Source organism: Gallus gallus, chromosome 7 (assembly GCF_016699485.2).
Source record: "Gallus gallus isolate bGalGal1 chromosome 7, bGalGal1.mat.broiler.GRCg7b, whole genome shotgun sequence".
NCBI classification, from domain to species: Eukaryota; Metazoa; Chordata; class Aves; order Galliformes; family Phasianidae; genus Gallus; species Gallus gallus.
The window spans coordinates 866281-886784 of record NC_052538.1 but is presented as its reverse complement, the minus strand read 5'-3'; the positions used below and the strand labels follow the sequence as shown (position 1 = coordinate 886784).

General features: G+C 36.5%; 1 protein-coding gene across 13 annotated transcripts in view; it reads left to right on the top strand.

The window, feature by feature from the left end:
- Positions 1-20504, top strand: part of GULP1 (GULP PTB domain containing engulfment adaptor 1) — a 161780-nt gene that overhangs the window by 96970 nt on the left and 44306 nt on the right. For 8 of the 13 annotated variants that reach the window (XR_006939882.1, XR_005861577.2, XR_005861578.2 and 5 more), the window contains 7 exons: positions 624-722; positions 3036-3173; positions 4719-4835; positions 5202-5294; positions 12638-12865; positions 15702-15840; positions 19097-19191. Coding sequence is in view for 10 of the 13 variants with exons in the window: in XM_046943965.1 (XP_046799921.1) it covers positions 624-722; positions 3036-3173; positions 4719-4835; positions 5202-5294; positions 12638-12865; positions 15702-15840; positions 19097-19191 (909 nt within the window). In the remaining 3 variants the exon portion in view is untranslated. The remainder of the gene's footprint in view (positions 1-623; positions 723-3035; positions 3174-4718; positions 4836-5201; positions 5295-12637; positions 12866-15701; positions 15841-19096; positions 19192-20504) is intronic. The other 5 variants (XM_046943966.1, XM_004942416.5, XM_421848.8 and 2 more) reach the window with 1 other exon arrangement.

The window sequence follows — 20504 nt, the reverse complement described above, 5'->3', positions numbered from 1 at the left end:
GTTCACAAGGGAAAGCTAAAAAATCAGATCCAGCTGCTGAAGAAAGTGTAATAAAGGGATAAAAATTGTATTAAATAGGACATATGACCAGGCATACGAAATGTCATCTCATGATCTGATAGTGAACAGATCCTGAGAATATGATAGCAAAGGTCACTTGGGTGTCGACAGTTGTAGTGCTTTCACACTGAACCAATTTAAAAGAAATGATCTATTTAAAACATCTGATACGTACCCTCCATGAGTGTGCATAAATGAGTACAGAGTTACTGTGGTGTGCGGGGAAAAAAAATTCACTGCTAAACAACCAAGCAGATAACAAACTGTCTGAAGTTGTTTTCCTAGGCAACCGGAGCAAAAGTCTAAGTTAGGTGCAGAAATTGCAGACAATAGTTTCAAGAGGATCAGTTAAATAACTTAAAATCTGCTTTCCTAAGTGTAGGAATATTCTGTAGCATGCTGTTTCATGCTCAAATTTGACTTTGGCAATGGTTGGTGTTGTTCATAAGCTTTTTGAAGAAGGAAACACCTTTGGTTTGCAGGAGTTAAGAGGAAACGAAGTAATTTAAATAAAATCAGCACAGAAAACTTAATAGTAACGTGTTATGCTTTTCTTTTTACAGTTTGCAAGACATATCAAGAAATCTGAAGGCCAGAAGACCCCTAAAGTTGAGTTACAAATCTCAATCTATGGTGTAAAAATTCTAGATCCAAAAACAAAGGTAGGATACGTATTTATCTGTGATGTTAAAAGAATAACTATGTATGGTTTCAGAGGTTTATATTGTCTTATACTTTAAAAATACATTACAATGAAAGTGATTTCACTGATAGGAACGTTCTCCAAATGGCCCTTTCTTCTTACTACAAGTAGGTAACATCTTCCCCAGAAGGAATTTGATGCTCAGAAATACAGACTGTAGCTAACGTGCTCTTTGATTTATTTGTAATCCTTCAACACCAGAAATTCTAAGATGAAAACAGTGACAATTACGTGTTAATACTGAATGCTTTATGTGCCCGTGTTTGTTTGTACTGACTCATTCCTCATGCTGCTGCTTTGGAACTGTACCTCTTTCTTTCTTCATTTTTTTCTCTTCTTCCTTTGTTTTTGATTTGTATTATGGTGTCCTCTCTTCCCTAAAACGCTGATGTTTTTCAGGTGTTATTCATTTGTCTGTAAAGTTTGGGCTCTACATCTGACACAGCATGACAATTCCTGTCTTTTCAGTATTTGTGGTCCTTCCTGTCATCCCAGTGATGGGCTTTTGGTTTGTTTGTTTGCTCTGGTATTTTGGAATAGGTTACATACTAAGGGAAACATCCTTCTCAGAGACTTAAAAGCAGCAGCTAAATGAGTAGTTATTTAGCAATCCATAACATATGAATGCTCTTCAGCTCTTTATGCAAATGTTAAATTTTGATTTTGAATGAACTCTTTGTTGCTTTTAGTTCTATTTTTCTACTACTACTTTTTAGTTCTGAAGTCATTATGACCATTCAGAGAGCGATGCTGTCTTTTGGGAAAAGGTAGCTGTAGTTCGAGACTGTATCTGCTCGCAACCTTTTTTTTTGCTTCAAACTCTGGACAAGACCACAGTTCATAAACCTAAGGGGAAAGAAATATCCATATCAACCTTATTGCAGTTTTTGCATTTTCTTTGCCACAGTGCAGAAGGGGTTACCAAACCCCATATGCTGGCAGAAGCTGTTTTAGCATAAGAGAATTTAATGCCAAAATATGTTAGAGATTAAAAGAAATCTGTGGGACAGACAGTACTGAGGGAATAGGAACATCTTAATCTTGTAACGATGTTGTTACAACTCCGATGGTAATCAGCTCTGAGAAGCCTTTTTATCTCCCCCACTTCTTTTCCTAAAGCTAGATGTAAAAGCAAATGTGAATCAAGATGTTTCTATCTTGCAAATTATATCCATGCATTCTGATTCCATACTTACCATACAAAAACAGGAGAACTACGGAGAAATTCTGTCCTTTAATGATACAAAGTAATTATACCAATTTATGAACCTATAAGAGCCCATACAAACACATGCTGTTACATGTAACTGTTGAAGAGCTATAGTGGAAGGACAAAATGTGAGAGATTTGGGGACAGGAGAAATAGGACGCGCAGAAGAATAACTGTAGAGATTGAGAAAGAGGAATTATTCTCAACCTAGTTGGGGTAGGGGGAAGAGAAGGGGAAAACATTGTCCATAGGGTACATTTGTGGATAAACTGCTGAGTGCAGAGAAGGCACGCCCTGGTTTATGAGGTTATAGCTATCTGTGAACCCCAGTGGCAAAGAAACACTTTGTTCTGTAGATGATAGTTCACATCTAAACTGCATATTTTCCTTTAAAGCAAATACTGCTTTCCCATGCAAGAAGCCAAATAAAATAAAAATACCAGGACTTGCAGAAGAAAAGTTTTTATTATTATATTTCAGTCTGATCGAGTTCTTTCAGCTGAAGAGCATTGCCACTGCAACTTGGAAGTATCTGGGGCATAGATTTTAATAGAAATTGAAACAGTATTTAAAATATGCAAACAATGTTTAAAAGTTATTACTGTTACAATGGATTTCTACTTTGTCTCTCTATCTTGCTAACAAAGTCAGTTCTCTGCACTTAAGGTAGAAAGATAAGGACTCAATTCAGCACAGCTGTTTTAGCATGGAGATGCTGAGGAGATGATGAAATCCAAAGATGGTGTACACACACCTGGACAACGAGCAAATTCTTTTACATAATCCATCCCTAAATAAAATGTACTGGGGCGCAAAGCAGCAGTAAAGACTAATTTTCTAGAACAGAAATTACTGCCCAAATAAATGCTTCCAAATAAATACTGTCTGAATAAAAACTTCCTGTTTACATTTATTAATAATGGGAGCATTTCTTAGAGAAGATGAGTTTAACTTCTGTTATACTTTTAAGTTCATTTCTTCAACTCTCTCATGGTTGGAGATTTTCTGTATCCCACACAAATATAGCATTTCCTTGTAAATAATCTTCGGGCTTTTTTCTAGGAAGTTCAACACAATTGCCAACTCCATAGGATATCATTTTGTGCTGATGATAAAACTGACAAGAGGATATTTACTTTCATATGCAAAGACTCAGAATCAAATAAGCATCTGTGCTACGTATTTGACAGTGAAAAGTGTGTAAGTATGCAAGATTGTTTTTACAAGACTGAGTGCCTATTATGGAATTTGTTTTAACATAAAGCAAGAATGGTTAGCAAAGGGAAGCAGCCTGCCTGTTAACTGGGGTCAGTTTATTATAACCTTTAATGCTAAAATAGTGCCTTGGAAATCAGATGCATCTGTTTGTCGAGAGTCTATTTCTCCTTTAAGGTGGTTTTCTGGGAGAATTCTTGTTACTACCCAGCTCAACATCCTAGTCCAAGCGTCTGAAATACTCAGAGAACAGAGTGCATCCCACCAAGCTTGAGATGTTTGCACAGCTGTTTTGCAGAGATTACTGCAACCCTGCAGCTCAGATGTCCTCACGGGCACTTCTGCCGATGTGTCAGCCTCGGCCTCTACTCACATGTTTTAAATAGCTTTTTCATTACAGCGCAGTTCCCCCTGCCCTCCCCCCGCCACATCTCAAGTTTGTAATACTGTGATGCACTACCAGAGAATTAATTTCACCAACCACTGACATTCTCCTGTGTCTGAGATAGAAGAGGGCAACTGCTCCAAAATGTGCAATAGCAGGGGAAAAAAAAGTTATAATTCAGGGCAGGAAATGAAGCAAATCATGCCCGGTTCAAGCAGGGTCGTGCATTTTCCTTGGCAGAAAGTAATTAACGAGTTAAACATCAGAATCAACACAAAAAATGGTTGGTTTTTGTTGTTACTTTTAAATCTAGATCATCTCTGATTTATTCTGAAGTGAGAAAATAGGAAGGAAACTTTTTTTTTAGAAAAAAATAACATCTTCATAGTCATAGAATTTGCTTGTAATTGTGTATCACTTTGCCATGTAGATATATAGAATTGTTATACGCATCTGTTCAATTCTCTTTACATTTCTATCCTGTCCCTTTTACACACCTTCTGTCACTTCAGTTGGCCCTGCAGTTTGTGCACACCAGTGCCATTTCTTCTCCAAGCCCATGCACTGTTTTTCTCCTGTCCTGATATTACTGTAATTTTCTGCTTTCCCTTTTCTGTTCATTAGCAAAGGATCCCATCTTTTTGGTACCTTTTGTCTCAACTGACCCTTCTCCTTCCAAGGAAATAGCTAGGAATGTATACTCCTCTTGTCTGTTACTGTTTTGTTTTTTTACTAATGGTAACAGTTACTCTCTAAAGCAGTTCCAGTTCAGCTTTTTGTCTATTGAGTCTAGTTCGATTATGTGTTTGGTAGTGATTTGATTATTATTATTTCCCACTGAAGATATAGGTAGAAGTATTAATTCTTCATAACTATAGTATGAAAGTCTTCCAACATCTCTACTGAGTGAGTTTGCTGTTGTGCTGATGGATAAGGGGCTGGGAAATGTTCAAGTTGCATTCACAGTTTCCTGTATTTTGCAAAGGAGTTTTTGCCATGCCTCTTTGCAGTGTTGAATTTGTGAGAGATGAAGCAAACCGTTTGAATATGGTATACTGTGTGAAGTATTTTGTGATCATCTGTAATGAATGTAATGATATAAAATATTTTTAATATACTAATTTGAATTTATGTTTTGTGCAAAGGCTGAAGAGATAACTTTAACAATTGGCCAAGCGTTTGACTTAGCTTACAGGAAATTTCTGGAATCTGGAGGAAAAGATGTTGAGACAAGAAAACAGATTGCAGGTTTACAGAAAAGAGTAAGTTCTGATCTATGATTTTTAAAGAGAATAAGATTGTCATTGTTACGTTTTTCTATGCCAGCTGTATTTTCAGCATTCTCAGATTGCTAAGAATATCAGCGGATAGTTAAGAAGAAAGCTGAATAAAGACTTGATAGCTATGAAACATTTTGATTTTCTGTCCTTTAAGGTGACTAAGAGAAGTGAAGGATTAAAATATGTATGATGCAGGTATTCAAATATTGCTAAATTACTTTCTGTAGTCAGATAATTATTGCTACTAAATTACCAGAACTCCACTGTTTTTAATTCTGAGCAGACGATAGATACCATTGAAATGAATTAATATGCCAGTAGCTGTTGTAATAACCACTTGCTTTACAGATTCAAGAATTAGAAACCGAAAACACAGAGCTGAAGAATAAAGTTCAAGATTTGGAAAACCAGTTAAGAATAACACAAGTTCATGCGCCTCCAGTAAGTAGATGAACTTTGCTCTTATTTCCAATGTTACTTTGAATTTATAATCATCGCTGTTGTAATAATTATTGTCTATGCTGTTTCCAGTGATTAAGATCAAGTGATCATGTAACAAATCTGATGAAATGCAGTAATGAAGTAACAGTAGGATTGTGACACAGGTGCAAGTGCCTGTCTCAATAAGTTGCAGTTCCTTATGCATCTTGTTATATGTATTTGTTGCCACGTAAAACCATTATATATTCCTATGTAGACACCTCCTAGGCATGCTAACTAGGGATTAGAAATTCTGCTGAATTTCTGATTTGACAATGCTACTTTGGATTTTTCACAGAACTTCCTGTCACAAGCATATCATTGCTTATACCTGCTGTTTTCTAGATGACCTTTACAAAAATCTGTCTTACTTTCAAAGGAGTCCTTAGGGTCTCAGGGAACTAGCATGGATGAGCAGCTAGAAGGGATCATGTGAGGGTTCCTCATCACTCTATTTTTTTTAATGCTTTCCTCTGTTCTTATTAAAGATAATAGTGTTTGTAATGACTGACTGACAGTTACTCATGACACCATTACTCCTGTTCTTACAAGCCTATTCTGTCTGTACACCATTAGATAACTGTAGAAATAAATAAGTAGAACTACTCAATGTAATTATACTGAAGTCTTCAGAAAAAAAGCTGAGCTGCGTTTAAGCTGTGTCCTTTGGGCCACCTTGCTCCTGCCTCAGATGCACACCATTTCACTTCCATAAGTGTGGGCAAGTCTATTTAGCAGGGAGAGCATCATAAATTGTTAATATTGTGTAACTCTCACAGTGAAAATTGTTCATAATGGATGCCTTCTCACTGATGAAGCATTCAATAAAATTTTCCCAAATACTAGATTTAAAAATGAATGTGGTAAATTATTATTTTTCCTTAATTAGAATGACATAATTTATTTCAATTAAAGAATCTTTCATAAATGCTATTAAAGATACACTTCAGTTCTTTATGACAGACAGTTCTCTCTCATTTAAATTAAGAAGCCTGGTAATTGCGTTCAGCAAAAAAAATAAAAAAGTATGGTCAAAAGATATCTTGTAGTGCTCATTTGTTTGTCTTTAGCAGCAGTGGTATCTCATTCCTTATTAAAGATCTAAAATGGAACAATCATTTGTAAACTCCAGATAGCGTTTTTTGTTACTGTTTGTTGAGCGACATGTATATTGCTGAACTATCACTTGTGCTTCAACAAATGGGTATTTTAGTTATTCATAGTTACTAATATTATAATAATCATTGATTTATGGATATATTTATTTTATCATGTTTAGAATTACACAAAGAGCAATCTAACAACCTATTTATATTATATAGGCATTGATTTTTGCCACAGATTAGTCTGAGAGGAATGGTTTGGATAAATATCGGGAGAGGTTGCCCAGAGGGGCTGAGGTATCTGTGCTCCTGGAATTACTCAAAGCTTTGCTGAATGTGGCCCTCAGCAAATTCAGTTAAAGGGCTCCTGTTTGAGCAGGAGTTTATATTAGGTGATGTTTCCACCTAAGTGACTTTTTGATGAGTTGTGTAGATGGCAATTAAAAATTATTAAGTGTCTGTCTTAAATCACATGTAGGAGCACAGTCCTAGCCACCAAACACTATTAACTTTTGTTCCTCGCCAAGGGACATGGTTCAAGATGGTTTGCTTCAAACTATTTTGTATCCATTGTGTAGCAAAGCTGTTAATTGTGCTAGCAGAAAAGTATGTATATATAAATGCAAAAAGTTGAAAATGATTAAAGGAATGGAATAATGAGGTTATGAAGTGGCTATTCAGTGCAGGGAAGAGGAATCATGGATATTTTCAAGACTGATTGTGATAGGTGGATCATAAGGGTGCCTGGAAGAGCAGTGGATATGGTTTGGTGATAAATATTTCATCTTTTACTATTTCAGCAGCAAGTTTGCTTGCAAGCAGACTACAAACCTTTCATAAGATGATTTATTGTCGGTTATTTTTGCAATTAATTTTATGTTTTCCATTCAAATAAACCATAGTCTAAAGAGAGACTCTGTAAAACCCCACCCGTCTTAGAAGAAAGCAGCAGCCTTCTTTCAACTTAATTTCAGTGAAGAAAAAGGCACATTCATTTTATAAAATGCTATTGGAGGGGAATGGGTGGGATTTTTCCTGAATTTAAATATAAACATTTAAGAACCATGGTTTTTAAAAATGCCTGTAGTAACGGTGCAAAATTTCTCCAAAGTTAGAAAAGAAACATAACAGCTCTGTCTTGTGATCACTTTGTCAAAATAAAATATTAAAATCTGCTGACAGTACAATATTGTGTTAAGTATGGAAATAAAATTTTATGCATAAATGAAGCAGGATATTCATCACAGGGGACCATACCTCATGCGAGTTGATTTCTAAGCATTTTCAGTTGAACAGGTGGGAAAATTTGCTTATCTGCAGACACTACTCGTGCTGCCTGTTATGAATGTGATGTGCTCATTCTAGTGATGTCAAACACTTATTAAACTGTAAAGTCTGCTTTTCTCACAGCTCTCATACCTGTACTTTGCGTTATAAAGGAATGTCAGTGCCAAACCAGAACTTTTGCAAGTAGTATGTAATGTATAAGTCCATTTTGCAGTTGCAGTCTCATACTTGACACCTAGCATGATAATACTACACATGCCATTAACTGGCTGCTGCTGTAAAGAACTGTTTGGTTTCACTAGCGAAGTGCAGACTGTTGGAAAACTGCTTCATTGTAGGCTTGAGTAGTACCATGGAAATTTTGTTCTATGCTACTTTTGGTTGCTTGCACACTGCTTGTACTTTTTCTTAACATTTCCCAAATGTGCTGAAATAGCTTTCCTGTCTTATAGGTTGTTGACTGTGCTCTTCTTTTTGTGATTAACGCATAGTCATGGAAGAACCTGGCAATCAGCAAGTGATTCAGCACTATACAAGTCAACACTACCAGCTTGGTTAACAAGCACACATTTGTAGAAGTGACAAGGGGTTGTGATGATAGTTTCCAGAACATAAGAAATATAAACATTTAAATTTTGTGTGCAGCATTCACATTTAGTCCCCCATCTTTATGGAAGGGAGCTGCAAGCTGTGCAGTCTAAGCAGGCATTTCAAGCTGACAGTTGATGTTTATCTTCCTCTTGAGGCACGATTTGGACTTCTAAGTACTTACTGCACCTGTAGTGTGAAACAGTGAGGTTACAGGCACCAAGTGATGACACTGCTGTAGTTTGTTAAAATGCTGATCTAGAGTAGAATGTCTTTCCCTCTTGGCAGTCATTTGAAGGCCATGGGAGTGTTTGTGTGCAGTCCAATCTAGCATTTCTTTAATCCTGCCTTTTCCTCCTTAAGCTGCTAAGTTTTGATTTCTGTAATTATTTTACACACATTAGTCCTCCTGTTAATTTGTAATTAATCATAGAATCACCAAGGTTGGAAAAGACATCCAGTATCACCCAGACTAATCGCCCACCTATCACCAATAATTCCCACTAAATCTTCTCTCTCGATACAAGAAAATGAAGTAGATGGAAAATACCACTAGAAACTTCAAGTCCTACTCTTAATGTATTATTTCATTGATCTCCCTGATATTAAAACATGTCCAAAATCTGCCAGAGAGGAACATGCAAACAGTGACATATAAGCTAAAGCTTCACATTAGGTACATAATTAAAAATATTTTGGAAGAAGGTATTTTACCAGCTGAAACATTCATGATTACCTCTTCTAAATGCATTCTTTTTTAGGTGATGATAATGAATGGCTGTTAGGGTGTTTGTTGTGAGCTCTCAGTTGCTCCCTTAAAAAATCCACTCATGAAAATTGCAAAGAATAACAAAAATAACCTTTAAAAAGAAGACTTTTTATTTCTATAGGTCAAATTATAGGCTTGTGTTTTGTGAAGTGCAAAGGGAGACAGTCTAAAGCTGCTTTCCTGATTCTTCCTCCTACCATTGATCTTTTGAAGGGCACGTAAGGGTTAGATAAATTGCCAAAGTAATATCAACCTAATTTAGTTGCCTTTTCTATCTGTTCATAAATGGAATGGGAAAAACTTTTCTGAAGCCATTAAAGAAGCCATTAAAAGCAGTGAGAACATAGTTGGAAATGAAAAAAAGAAAAACTAGATTGTTTAACAAAAATTAAGAATAAAATCTATTGTTAAAATTGAACATTAAACTGTCAGTCTTCTTCATGCTTTCTTTTACTATTTAGATCTAAGTTGGTTCAGAAAGTTCAGTAAATAATAAATTGCTTAGCATTTTTTTCTGCTTAGGGGTTGATGTTTTTAAGTATGTTGGTCTTACTAAAACTTTAAAAAGTCAATCACTAAAATATAAATGTATTTGTGTTATTCAATAGAAAGAGTCACTATTTGTAATTTCCTGAATGAATGAGCAAAGGGCATAATATCTTTTAAAGTATGGTTTCCTTAGGATGGTTTGCCTTCATAACTGCACTTACACAGGCCATGGGAAATGTTGGTATGGGTTGGATGTGGTTTTTTTTTTCTTTCTCGCTCCCTTGCATGTACAGCTGAAATTTCCATTACTCATGTATCTGTGCTGTTTACTTTTCATCTCTTTTAGTGGTTTGGCAATACATTAATCACAGGTCTTTCTTGCATTTGGTTTTGATTATATGTGGATGATCTGATTTTCATTTTGTTATTTGTCTATGATGAGGCTGCTTGAGTTTATGTCATAATTAGTATTTGGACGCTGCTCCTAAGTATAAATCCAACTTCCAAAGATCAGTGCTTCCTTGGAAGCACTATTTCATGTCTTTTTTTTTTTTTGCTCATTATACTGTTGGTGGTATTAGGAGAGCAGCATGGGTTAGCTGCTAGCTGTACACACAGCCTTTGTGTGGCTTAGCAGCTGCATACAGTGAACACCTTCAGCTTCTCTCCTCCTGGCTGATGAGCCCCAGCTTCTCTCATCGTGTCCTCGTAGGGGAGGTGCTCCAGATCTCTGATCATCTTCATGTCCCTCCTCTGAACCTGCTCTAACAGCTCCATGTCTTTCTTGTGTTGGGGGCCCCAGAACCGGATTAACTACTCCAGGTGGGGTCCCACGAGACAAGAATGGAGGGGCAGAATCACCTCCCTCAACCTTCTGGTCACACTTCTCTTGCTGCAACTCAGGATATGGTTGGCCTTTTGGACTGCAAGCACACATAGCTGGCTCATGTTGAATCTTTCATCAACCAACGCCCCTAAATCCTTCTCGTCAGGGCTGCTCCCAAGCTGTTTCCTGCCCTGCCTGTATCTGTGGTTGGGATTGCCCCGGCCCAGATGCAAGACCTTGCACTTGGCTTTGTTGAACTTCATAAGATTGGAATGGTCCGACTTCTCAAGCCTGTCCAGGTTCCTCTGGATAGCATCCCTCTAGCGTGTCAACTGCACCACTCAGCGTGATGTTGTCTGCAAACTTGCTGAAGGTACACTTGATCCACTGTCACCTACAAAGATGTTAAATAACACTAGTCCCAGTAGCGATCCCTGAGGAACACCACTTGTCACAGGACTGATAAGAAATTGTTCATCTACTTTCAGCATGGCTGAAGCTTCTCAAGTGTACCTTGATGGTTTTCTTTAGCAACATATCTAAGCAAAGAAGGAAGTTATGACAACTGCATGACTCTGACTTCAGATAGGAAAAAAAAAAAGGAATATTCAGGAAAATGTCTGTAATATGTATGTGACAACTCAGTGCTTCTTAGTCTGGCATTGTTACCAAAGCCTCAATTTTTTTTTCTTTTTGTAAGATATTTATGGATTTGACCATTTTAATGTTAGCTAGTGACTTAGAAGCATAGGGCACCTCTTAGCCTCTTGAAAAGCTTTAACATGTGCATGAAGTGCAAAAGCGAAGCAAAACCAAGATAAAAGTTGGAACTGCAGAATTCAGAAAACAGTTCTGGAATGTGTTTAGGCATGTTGCTTGATTCATCTTTTCCATTAAGAGTGCCAAGGGGGAAGGTGCTCATGTTCTTTCTTTGCCTGTTTTCTGATCCTTCAATTTTACAATATTCTGTATTCAGTTCATCCTTATAGTTTTGCATCCTACATGCATTTTATTGCTATTTCATTTGATATACTTGCAGAAGTTACTATTTGGTCCCCTAAAAGGGTTGGTTGGGCATGTTTCTTACTTCAAGTACTTGAAGACATTACTTTTTGGCTTTTATTTCCAAACCCAGTCATAAAGGCTCTGTGTTTCAACTGGTCAAGATCCAAATTTTTGGTAACCTATTATGGTTTGCAGACATCTTCCATTCAGGAAAAAAATTATTTAATCAAGGTGGACAAAACCTTCAGTTTCCCTTTCAAAATGCAAACAATGTAGAGGTAAATAGACCCTGTTCATGTGAGACAGACTAATGCAAGATCTTGTCTGTAATTCAGACCAGAACCTTGCAATTAGTACTTTGTCAGCTTAGATGGATGCTCTTACCAGCTGTTGCAGTGGTTATGACTGTTATTTTCCTTTATGACAAGCTGTTCTGTGAGACTTCAGAGGTCCAAAGAACGTTACGCACCTCAACATTTTTATTTCCCCAGTAGTGAAGTTTCATTTTGTTCTGGATCTGGATCTGTGCTGCTATTGTACAGTAATAAGGATTTGTTTGTTGCTTTTGAGATACCTACTGAACATACTGTTTTCTACACTGAATTATTCATGTGTACAGAAAAGATAGCAGAAGGATGTTACTATCTATAAATGTTTGCTCTCAAGTTCTACAGTTAAGGAAATGAAAGAAACTCTGACATTCATGTAAGCCTTAAAATGTATGTGCTGTTATTTTCTACTGTAAGAAAATTTAAGTTTGTTTTTTTTCCTATAAATATCTACAGTATATAAATAGTAGGTGTTTCCTGGTATGGAGCAAAAAATTCTGGCCTGTGCGATTATCACCACAGTAACTTTACCCCCCAAGATATGTGCTTAACTGCCCGTGTAAATGTGCAGATGTGAGATATTGCTGATTTGTTTGTGAATTTTGAACATTTGTCAGTGTACCTGAAATGCCCACTTTTGGAAAGATCCCTATAATCATTTTATTTTAATGTAATTACTGAGGTGTAAGTCTTCTTCATTGCAGTTAACACTGGGCTACCTCTTGTTGCAGCACTGTTTAGATTTGGTTCTGAAGTATTATTTAGTTTTGTATCCTGTCGCTATAGTACTGACCAGCAAGTTGCAGACAATCTCTTTTGAAGTATGAAATGCCTTTTTATTCTTCTTTCCCTGATGTTGTCTCATTCAGTTCCTCAGAATGTTTTCTCTTTCTGTGATTCCTTTTCAGCTGCTGCACATAAAGTGTGATAATGATGAACATATGTTTCAAAGACCCTCTACCTTTTTCTGGTGTAACAGTGAGGATTCACCACCTCCTTGTTTAGATATCTCTTCCATTACGCTTACTCCTAGGAGTTCTCCTGACTCTAGACTACCATCTGGATTGTTAATACCACCACCTTCAAAAAGTGGTCTTCCAAAGCCATCCAGTGAATACAGCTGTCCGAGACCTCGTGTAATCCTGCTGTGCAAAAGCTTTCTCTTTTTTGACTTTCCTGTGTTCTTTCTCAGCTGCGTTATTAACATGTTAAAATGTCACATTTTGTACAGTGATGAAAGGACAGATCAAATTTATCTTTGATTCTCTTGGAATTCTCTTATACAGAATTTGAAGAGACTTGCTCTATTTTCTGTGTAGCTTTATTTTCCCTTTCACTCCTAAAATATAAGTTCTTATTTTAGCAACATTTTTAATTTAGTCTATTAATGAATCTCTCATCTATCAATCTTCTGTTAAAATCACTATATGAAGGATAATTAATAAAACTATTCAAATCAAGCAACTCTGAAGGTCCAGTCTGAAGGCCTTTTTCCTTCATAAATTAATGGACAAGTAATCAGCTGTTAAATACATTTTAGTATACTTTACAAAAACTGTGCAAAATGACAAAATGAAGGCTTGAGATTATTTTGAAGTATGAACAATGCATATTGTCTGCTTTCTCATGGCAATGTGCTAAATACTCTTGACATTTCTTCCATTTGCTAATAACATCTGGCTGTGTTTGGCAAGCCACGTCATTCTGCATGTGTTCACCTAAATACAAATGCTTCTTATGTTCATATGCATTTAAAATATACATTTATTTATATAATTGCGTTTTACTTTTAAAGAAATTGTATGAATAGCATCAAAATTTCTAGCAATTTAAACTAAATGGCATATAAACAGAAAATGTCAGTATAAAGTTTGATTTTTGCTTTCGTGCTAAAAAGACTTATGACTGAACATAAATGCTGCTTATTTATTGTAGCATCTATGTATCCATAAACACTTAGCAAACAAGGAGAATCCACATTAGCATTTACTATCTCTGACTCATTCTAGGATTATTCACCAACCAATTATTCACCAATTAATGGCAGCGTAGATTAATGTACACGGCATGTACTTTGTATACTGAAGGTGATCCTGCCTTCCTGATGCAAACAAAACCTATCTACAATCAGACATAGTTTTGTTTCTGTGAAGAGTGGGATGTCAGACTCTTAGTATGTTTATGATGAGTCAAGCACATGCATTGTCCTGCTTTTAGTGGCAGCAGATGATACTGGACAATCTCCTCCAACACATATTTTACTGAATCTCTGACAGTGCATGAAAACACCAGAAGGTTAATGCAAGGTCCACAAAAGCAGCAATAAGAGCCACTTGTGTCTAATGAATATTCACTGATACCTTTTCCACAACAGTCAATCATTGAAATTGCTAAGCAAGCTCATACTGAGGTCAGCAGAAGTTTTGCACTTGTAAAAATCTTGCAGATCGGTTATTTTATGAAGTTCAGCTCTGATCTTGCCAGGGAATACCAAGATGGAAGGAATTCTAATATTTGTGTGGTGTTTTTTTAAATAGAAAAAAAGCAGCATGTGACATGTGGCTTGTTTTTATGCTTGCCATTTCAGTACACCTAGGTAGAAATATCCTTGTTTTCTATGAAATATTGAAGTGTTTCAGATCTTCCCACATCCAAATTTAAAAGGATGAACTCAAAACACCTAAGAAATAGGTGATGTTGGACTTAGGAGTAGAGTATTCTTTTTAAGCACTGTATGGAGTGAAAGATCATGGATCAAGGTGCTTTCTCACTCTGCAGCCACTGCAGCCTCAGGAGAGAAGGAGGGGCAGTTTGAGGCTTCCCAAGGGTTTGCCTTAGAGATTTGTTGTTTGTTATGAGTGACAGCTTCAATTAGTGCAGCAGAGACACTAAAAGATGCATTGCAAATTGAGTTTTAGGGCCCTGAAACTCTCAGTATTGCAAAAGACAGATCTATTTGCCACATTGTGATATTCCTGTTGTTTTCAATAAAAGAATCTGTCTGACTAATTAAAACTGCACTTACAAATGTTTATGTGACTATGCTAGTCAAGCTGAATCTTATTTTAAAGTAGCAGGCTTTCCCTCTGCCCTGCAGCACAGTCTTTCTTATACATAGAATGTATTTTTTTCTAATTAATAAAATTAACATTAGTTTTGCCTTCAGCTTGTCAATCAGAATTCTAAACTATTTCATCACCTGTTTTAGTGTTCAGTATGGTTTGATTTGAGCATGCCTCATTTATGTCCTCAATTAATGGACTGATGGCAGGAGGAATGAGTGATTGAAGGATAAATAAAGCTGTAGAGTGGTTGTGATTGATGTATTTGAGGGTTTATTTGCTTATCTAGTATTTTTTAGAAGCCTGTGTTTTATGAATGACGTCACTTCTGTTTCACATTGAAAGATGAGAGTTTTATTTCTGATATCAATATTCAGTGAATTCCATGTCCGGGTTGTTACTTATCAAAAAATACACATGCCGTTTCTATCACTGTGGGATTTTTGATGGCACAAGAAAGAATTAGTGAAGAAGCAATAACGGGGATTGTGTCTTTTAATTTTAGCTGCTTGTTCTGTGCATTCAGTAGGGTAGTATATCGTTGTTGCCTTATTTTCTTAACAGGGTCCTGTTGAACACATCTGTATTCATACTTCTAGAGTATAGAGCTGCTAATTACCAGCTTTTTCAAGTTTAACTGTGATACATGTCTGGTTGTACTAGATTCACTGAAAATGGAATAATTACAGTGCTGCTTATGTATTAGGAGAGTTTTGGCATGTCTGAGACTCTAAAATGCAAATGCCATTTGCTTGGTGTCAGGAGCTGTTTTGTGCATGCTGACGTTTTGGGTTTTTTAAACATTTTTTAAACTGTAATTCTTATCTGCATGCTGAATAAAATAAGTGTTGTTATTTTTTTCTTTTTTCCATGTGAAACAGTGCCCTAATACTTATTGTCCTTATTGTAGGCAGGCTGTGTGACACCTAAATCACCCTCCACTGACATCTTTGATATGGTTCCCTTTTCTCCCATATCCCCTCAGTCATCAACACCTACTCGCAACGGTACACAGCCTCCTCCAGTACCCAGTAGATCTGCAGAGATCAGTAAGTTCTTTGACAACTGACCTTAATTTTTACTTAATCTCATATTTTTTAGGGAAACATAAAAAAAAAATTACATACGTTTTGCATGAAAAGTCAGATACAGGTTTTCTAAGTTACATTTGATAATACCATTTAATTTTAATACCCTCTTCCCAAAGTCACTGATGTTGCTGCCAAGTAAACAGTTTGAAGGAGTCTGTTAGGGGACTATAATGTGGCTTTTCTTTTGCTGTGTGTTTCTTGTCGTTAATTTAGGAAATATTTTTACTTCCTTGTTCTTTCCTCGCTTCAGTTGTAGCATCTAAAACCTGTGTTGCTTGGGAATAAAGTAGGTGAATGTGGTAGGGAATGGGATTGGCCAGAAGGAAGGAAAGGAAATTATATGTGTTGCTCAAAGGGATTGCTTTCAAAGGCTTACTAATTTGTGCTGGAGAAAGAAATGTTTATCTACACTACAGGTATTTTGGAGAGTGTGCCAGGCAAGATTGTTTAAATATTGTTATATTTAATATATTTTCTTGCTAGTACTTCAGCGTGAAATAAAACATTACTGATTTGTGTTGTTTCTGCTAAAATGGAGCTAAAAAGTGAACAGTAAACACCAGCAGCAAAGGTTACGGAAATGCCATGCAACAGTGGAGCTCTGCAGTGAGTAAATTTCATCCAGTTTCCACATATTCATATTTTGTTTCAAAGAGAAATACTGATTGAAAGTATTTCATGGTACTCTGACTCAACAATGCAATCTCTCTGACAACACACGAAGTTTAAATGCAGACAAGCAGCCATCCTGTTGTCCTAAGGACTTTTACAACTATTTCACTGAAATGGATATCAAATTGTAATAGAGGTGGTTTCCCAACACATTTAAAGGAAATTCAGCTAGGAAATACCTATTTTTAAAATTTGATTCCATATAGGACTTAGTGGCTCCATCGTTGATAATAAGTTGTTCTCTGTTTAATTTTAGAGTCTGCCTTGAATAGCAATATGAATGAAATTACCTTTGACATGAAGGAATGTTCCACTGAAGGAGTTAAATCTTTTACCATTCTCCTGTTTTATTAGCTTAATACTGTCATAAATAAAAGCGTAATAGTTAGGCATGAAGAAGATGTCCAGAGTAATGTTTGTAATACTTGCTTTCAAAAATAGTGATGTAATTACAGTACTAGAAAATTAAAGAGCTGTGTTCTTTACTGTTCTTTCATAAATACATTCCTTAAATGTTTGCAAAGGCTTGGTGTTGAAACTGGTTGCTTTAAGCTATCTGACCACATAGAAAACCGTCAGCTCTTTGTGATAATGTGATACCCTTTGTAGGGTAAAAAGAACTTAAGAAAAGAGGAAAAAAGAGAAGAAGAAAAAAAGAAAGAAAGAAATGGACCTAGATAATGAGCAAATAAACTTAGGAGGGACATAAAACAATCATTTTTTCCCCAGTAGAGGTCAGATTGAAAGTTAAAGCTGCTGCACATCTGAAGGTCTCTTGAGTAGGAGTAAAAGAACGTGCAAGGATGCTGATTGTACTTAAACAGACCTATTTTGTCTGTCAGAGAGGCAAGGGACGAGGTAGATCCTAATTTTTATATTGAGTTATCCTCATTGATGTCTCTTGTGTGAGGGTTGTTTGCCTCTAACAGGAAAGACTAGATTTCTTTTTTTTCTTTTGCTCAAGTGGGCTTTTGGAATGAGGTTCTCAGATCTGGGCCATCTCTTGTTCCTATGTGATAGTCTATAGCTGTTAAGCCACAGCTTACTTGTGTAATTAAAATGTGTAATTAATCCAGTTCCTACTTGTTTGTGTAGGTTATTATGGGAACAGTGGTATATTCTAATTATTTAAGATATATGCTGTGTAATGCAGTATCGTAACACCAAATATTAGGTCAAAACCCATGGAAACTTATTTGCACAATAGAATGTTGAGGAGCCTAGTCAAGTACAGGGCTAGAATTTGGACTCTATAAATGATACTGTTAATGTGACTGGTAAAAACATGGATTTAGTGTTAGGTTGTCAATTATCAGCTTGAATGTCTTGTATGTTAAGAGTGAAAACTGGAGCTAAAACAGAAAAAGAGGTATTAATTTCAAAGGTACTAGGGGTCCTTTTACTTATTCTCCTATGAATCCAATATGATTTTGAGTTAGGCAGTCTGATTACCAGGTTTCTTCCTGGACAACTGTGAAAGTTAGGAAATTTAATATTCTCTTCATCAATTACAAAGCTGCATTAACTTTAAGTGTTGCCATCAGTGTGGTTGAGTTTTGTTACCAAAATGAGTTTCATACTAGTTTCAGTCAGTGCAGTATGGGAACGAAGTCTGTTTAGATGGCACTCTATCATGTTGAGAAAAATATTGCCGTTACTGAGAAGTAAAAATATCTGGGCTGTCAGATGTGAGCATGAACTAGCCTTACACCGTACCAGTGGTGTGGGAAAAAAAGAGATATACTTGGAGGTGTTTCAAAAGAAACAAACACACCAAAACAAAAAAACACCTCAGCACTGAAAAGGATCCTGCTTTTAAAAAGTGTGAAACCATATGACATGACAGAAAGAATTGCGGTCATTGCATTTATGGATCCAGTTTTAGTGGAATTTTAGGGTAAGCAGCATGTCATGGTCTTCTACATTTTCTTTTATTCTACCTTGACTGAGTATTACAACTCTAGTAATTAGTTTTATTTACTACTAACAGCACACTGAGGTAATCAATCAGTTGCAGAACTGAAATTCCATGAGTAAGGGTAATTGTCTTTACAAAAGTCGTTAACCTGATGGTGAGAAGTGGCAGATATGAAGAGATATGAAGGCTAATTACTCTGTGAGAATTTGCTTCTGACTTAATGAAATTTGGCAAGTGACATCCAGCACTTCCCTCTCCATTTATGAAATACTCACACACCGTGATTCCAGAAGGCACTTCAGTAGGAGCTCCCTTATTCAGACGGGAATTTCTTCTCTTCAGATCCCTAAAATTCCTCTATAAAGCATAACTGTTTAAAGAGAAGTCCATAAAGGCTTAAACAGAAGTTGCTGGCATTACTGGAAAAAAAACTGTTGAGTATCCAGTCTCGGAAAACTAATCAAGACCTGACTTTTGCATTTGGATGTTAAAAAATTGCACTTAATCATTTATATATCTGAAGGTGCTGTTATTCAGCTTGTAAGATGTAAGCTGAGTTTTTCAGAGAGCTGTTGCCATACCTCCTGCCTATTCTCTCAGTGACTCATTTTTCTGTTGTTCCAGAGAGAGACCTTTTTGGAGCAGAACCTTTTGACCCTTTTAGCTGCGGAGCAGGAGATTTCCCTCCAGACATTCAGTCCAAGCTAGATGAGATGCAGGTAACCACTGAGTTATCAATTATGCAGTTTTCTGTGGATACGTGAATATTATTGAAATACATTTTTACAGTGTTTTTAAAATGTATTCCAGACTGCACACTCATAGATACATTGGGGAGGGGGAAAAAAAGGTAAAAGAAAGACAACCAATATCCTTGTACTCATGGGGAATTGGAATTTATCAGTCTGAAGATCTTTACAGATGTTATCACATGGTAATAATACAGACAGACACTTGAAGTTGTTTAAGCCTTACCAGCTCTGTAAGCAAAATGGATACTGCTACTCCTTACTTGAAAGGGACTGAGCAAGTTTAAAAAAGAGCTGTGGTTAGAGGCCTACATATGCACTGACCTTGCTATTGCTTAGAAATTTTCTGCTGCCTTTAGAAACAGTCACACCTGACTATTGCATTCTGGGCCACAGACTATTCAGAACTGATTCAAGAACTCAGGTCTTTTTTCATCAGGAAATGTTTGCTGATTCTGAAATACTCTGTGCTATCTGTTCAGATATTGACTTCAATGTGAAGCAGTTCTAGGAGAAAGCCTTCAATCTGTGGGCTGTCTAAAACTTTGCGAACTGCTAATTCCTTGCCAGCTTGCTTATCTGTTTTTTCACAGCAGCCTGCCAGCAAATGGAAGGCTGAAAACACTGAGAACTTGAATTTCTAGGATCCTGGCTCCTCAGCAGAAAGTGTTCCCAGGGCTTCCAGACCTCTTGTGTCTTGAGAGCCCACAAAGTACGAGAGCAAGTTCTCAGGCTCAGTGATTTTCTCCCTTTGCCTAGAGAACAGCAGAAGCATTTTTAAATGGATTCAATACAGTTAATTACTGTTTAGTTTTCCTAAGTAAAATTTTCAAATTCCTGCTCATTGAGACATCTAAATTTTTATGTGGAGGAGTTTTCCATGTGGATGATGCCACTGGAGAAAACTCCTCTTGCTGTGAAATAAGAAATGTATATGCTCATCTGCACTCTGGCCCATGTAATTTCACATAGCAGCTAAAAGCCAAAGCTCCTTTCTTTGCGCTTACATTAGAATTACTTATGTTTTGTGAATTCCGTAACCTTTGGTAGTAAACAAAGACCTTTGGTAGTAAACAAAACAACCAAGACAATCTTTGGAAATTCACATTGACAGAGATCCGTGTTTCCATTAAGTATAGCCTGTTCTAGGTGAAAATGACCTACAGTATCTGTGAATACTATGGAAAATGTTGTGTGAAGGTAAATATCAAACAGTAGCAGTTCTTATTACAAAAAGAGTTTTGTCAAAATTTTATATAGTTAGACTATGACTTCTATGTGCT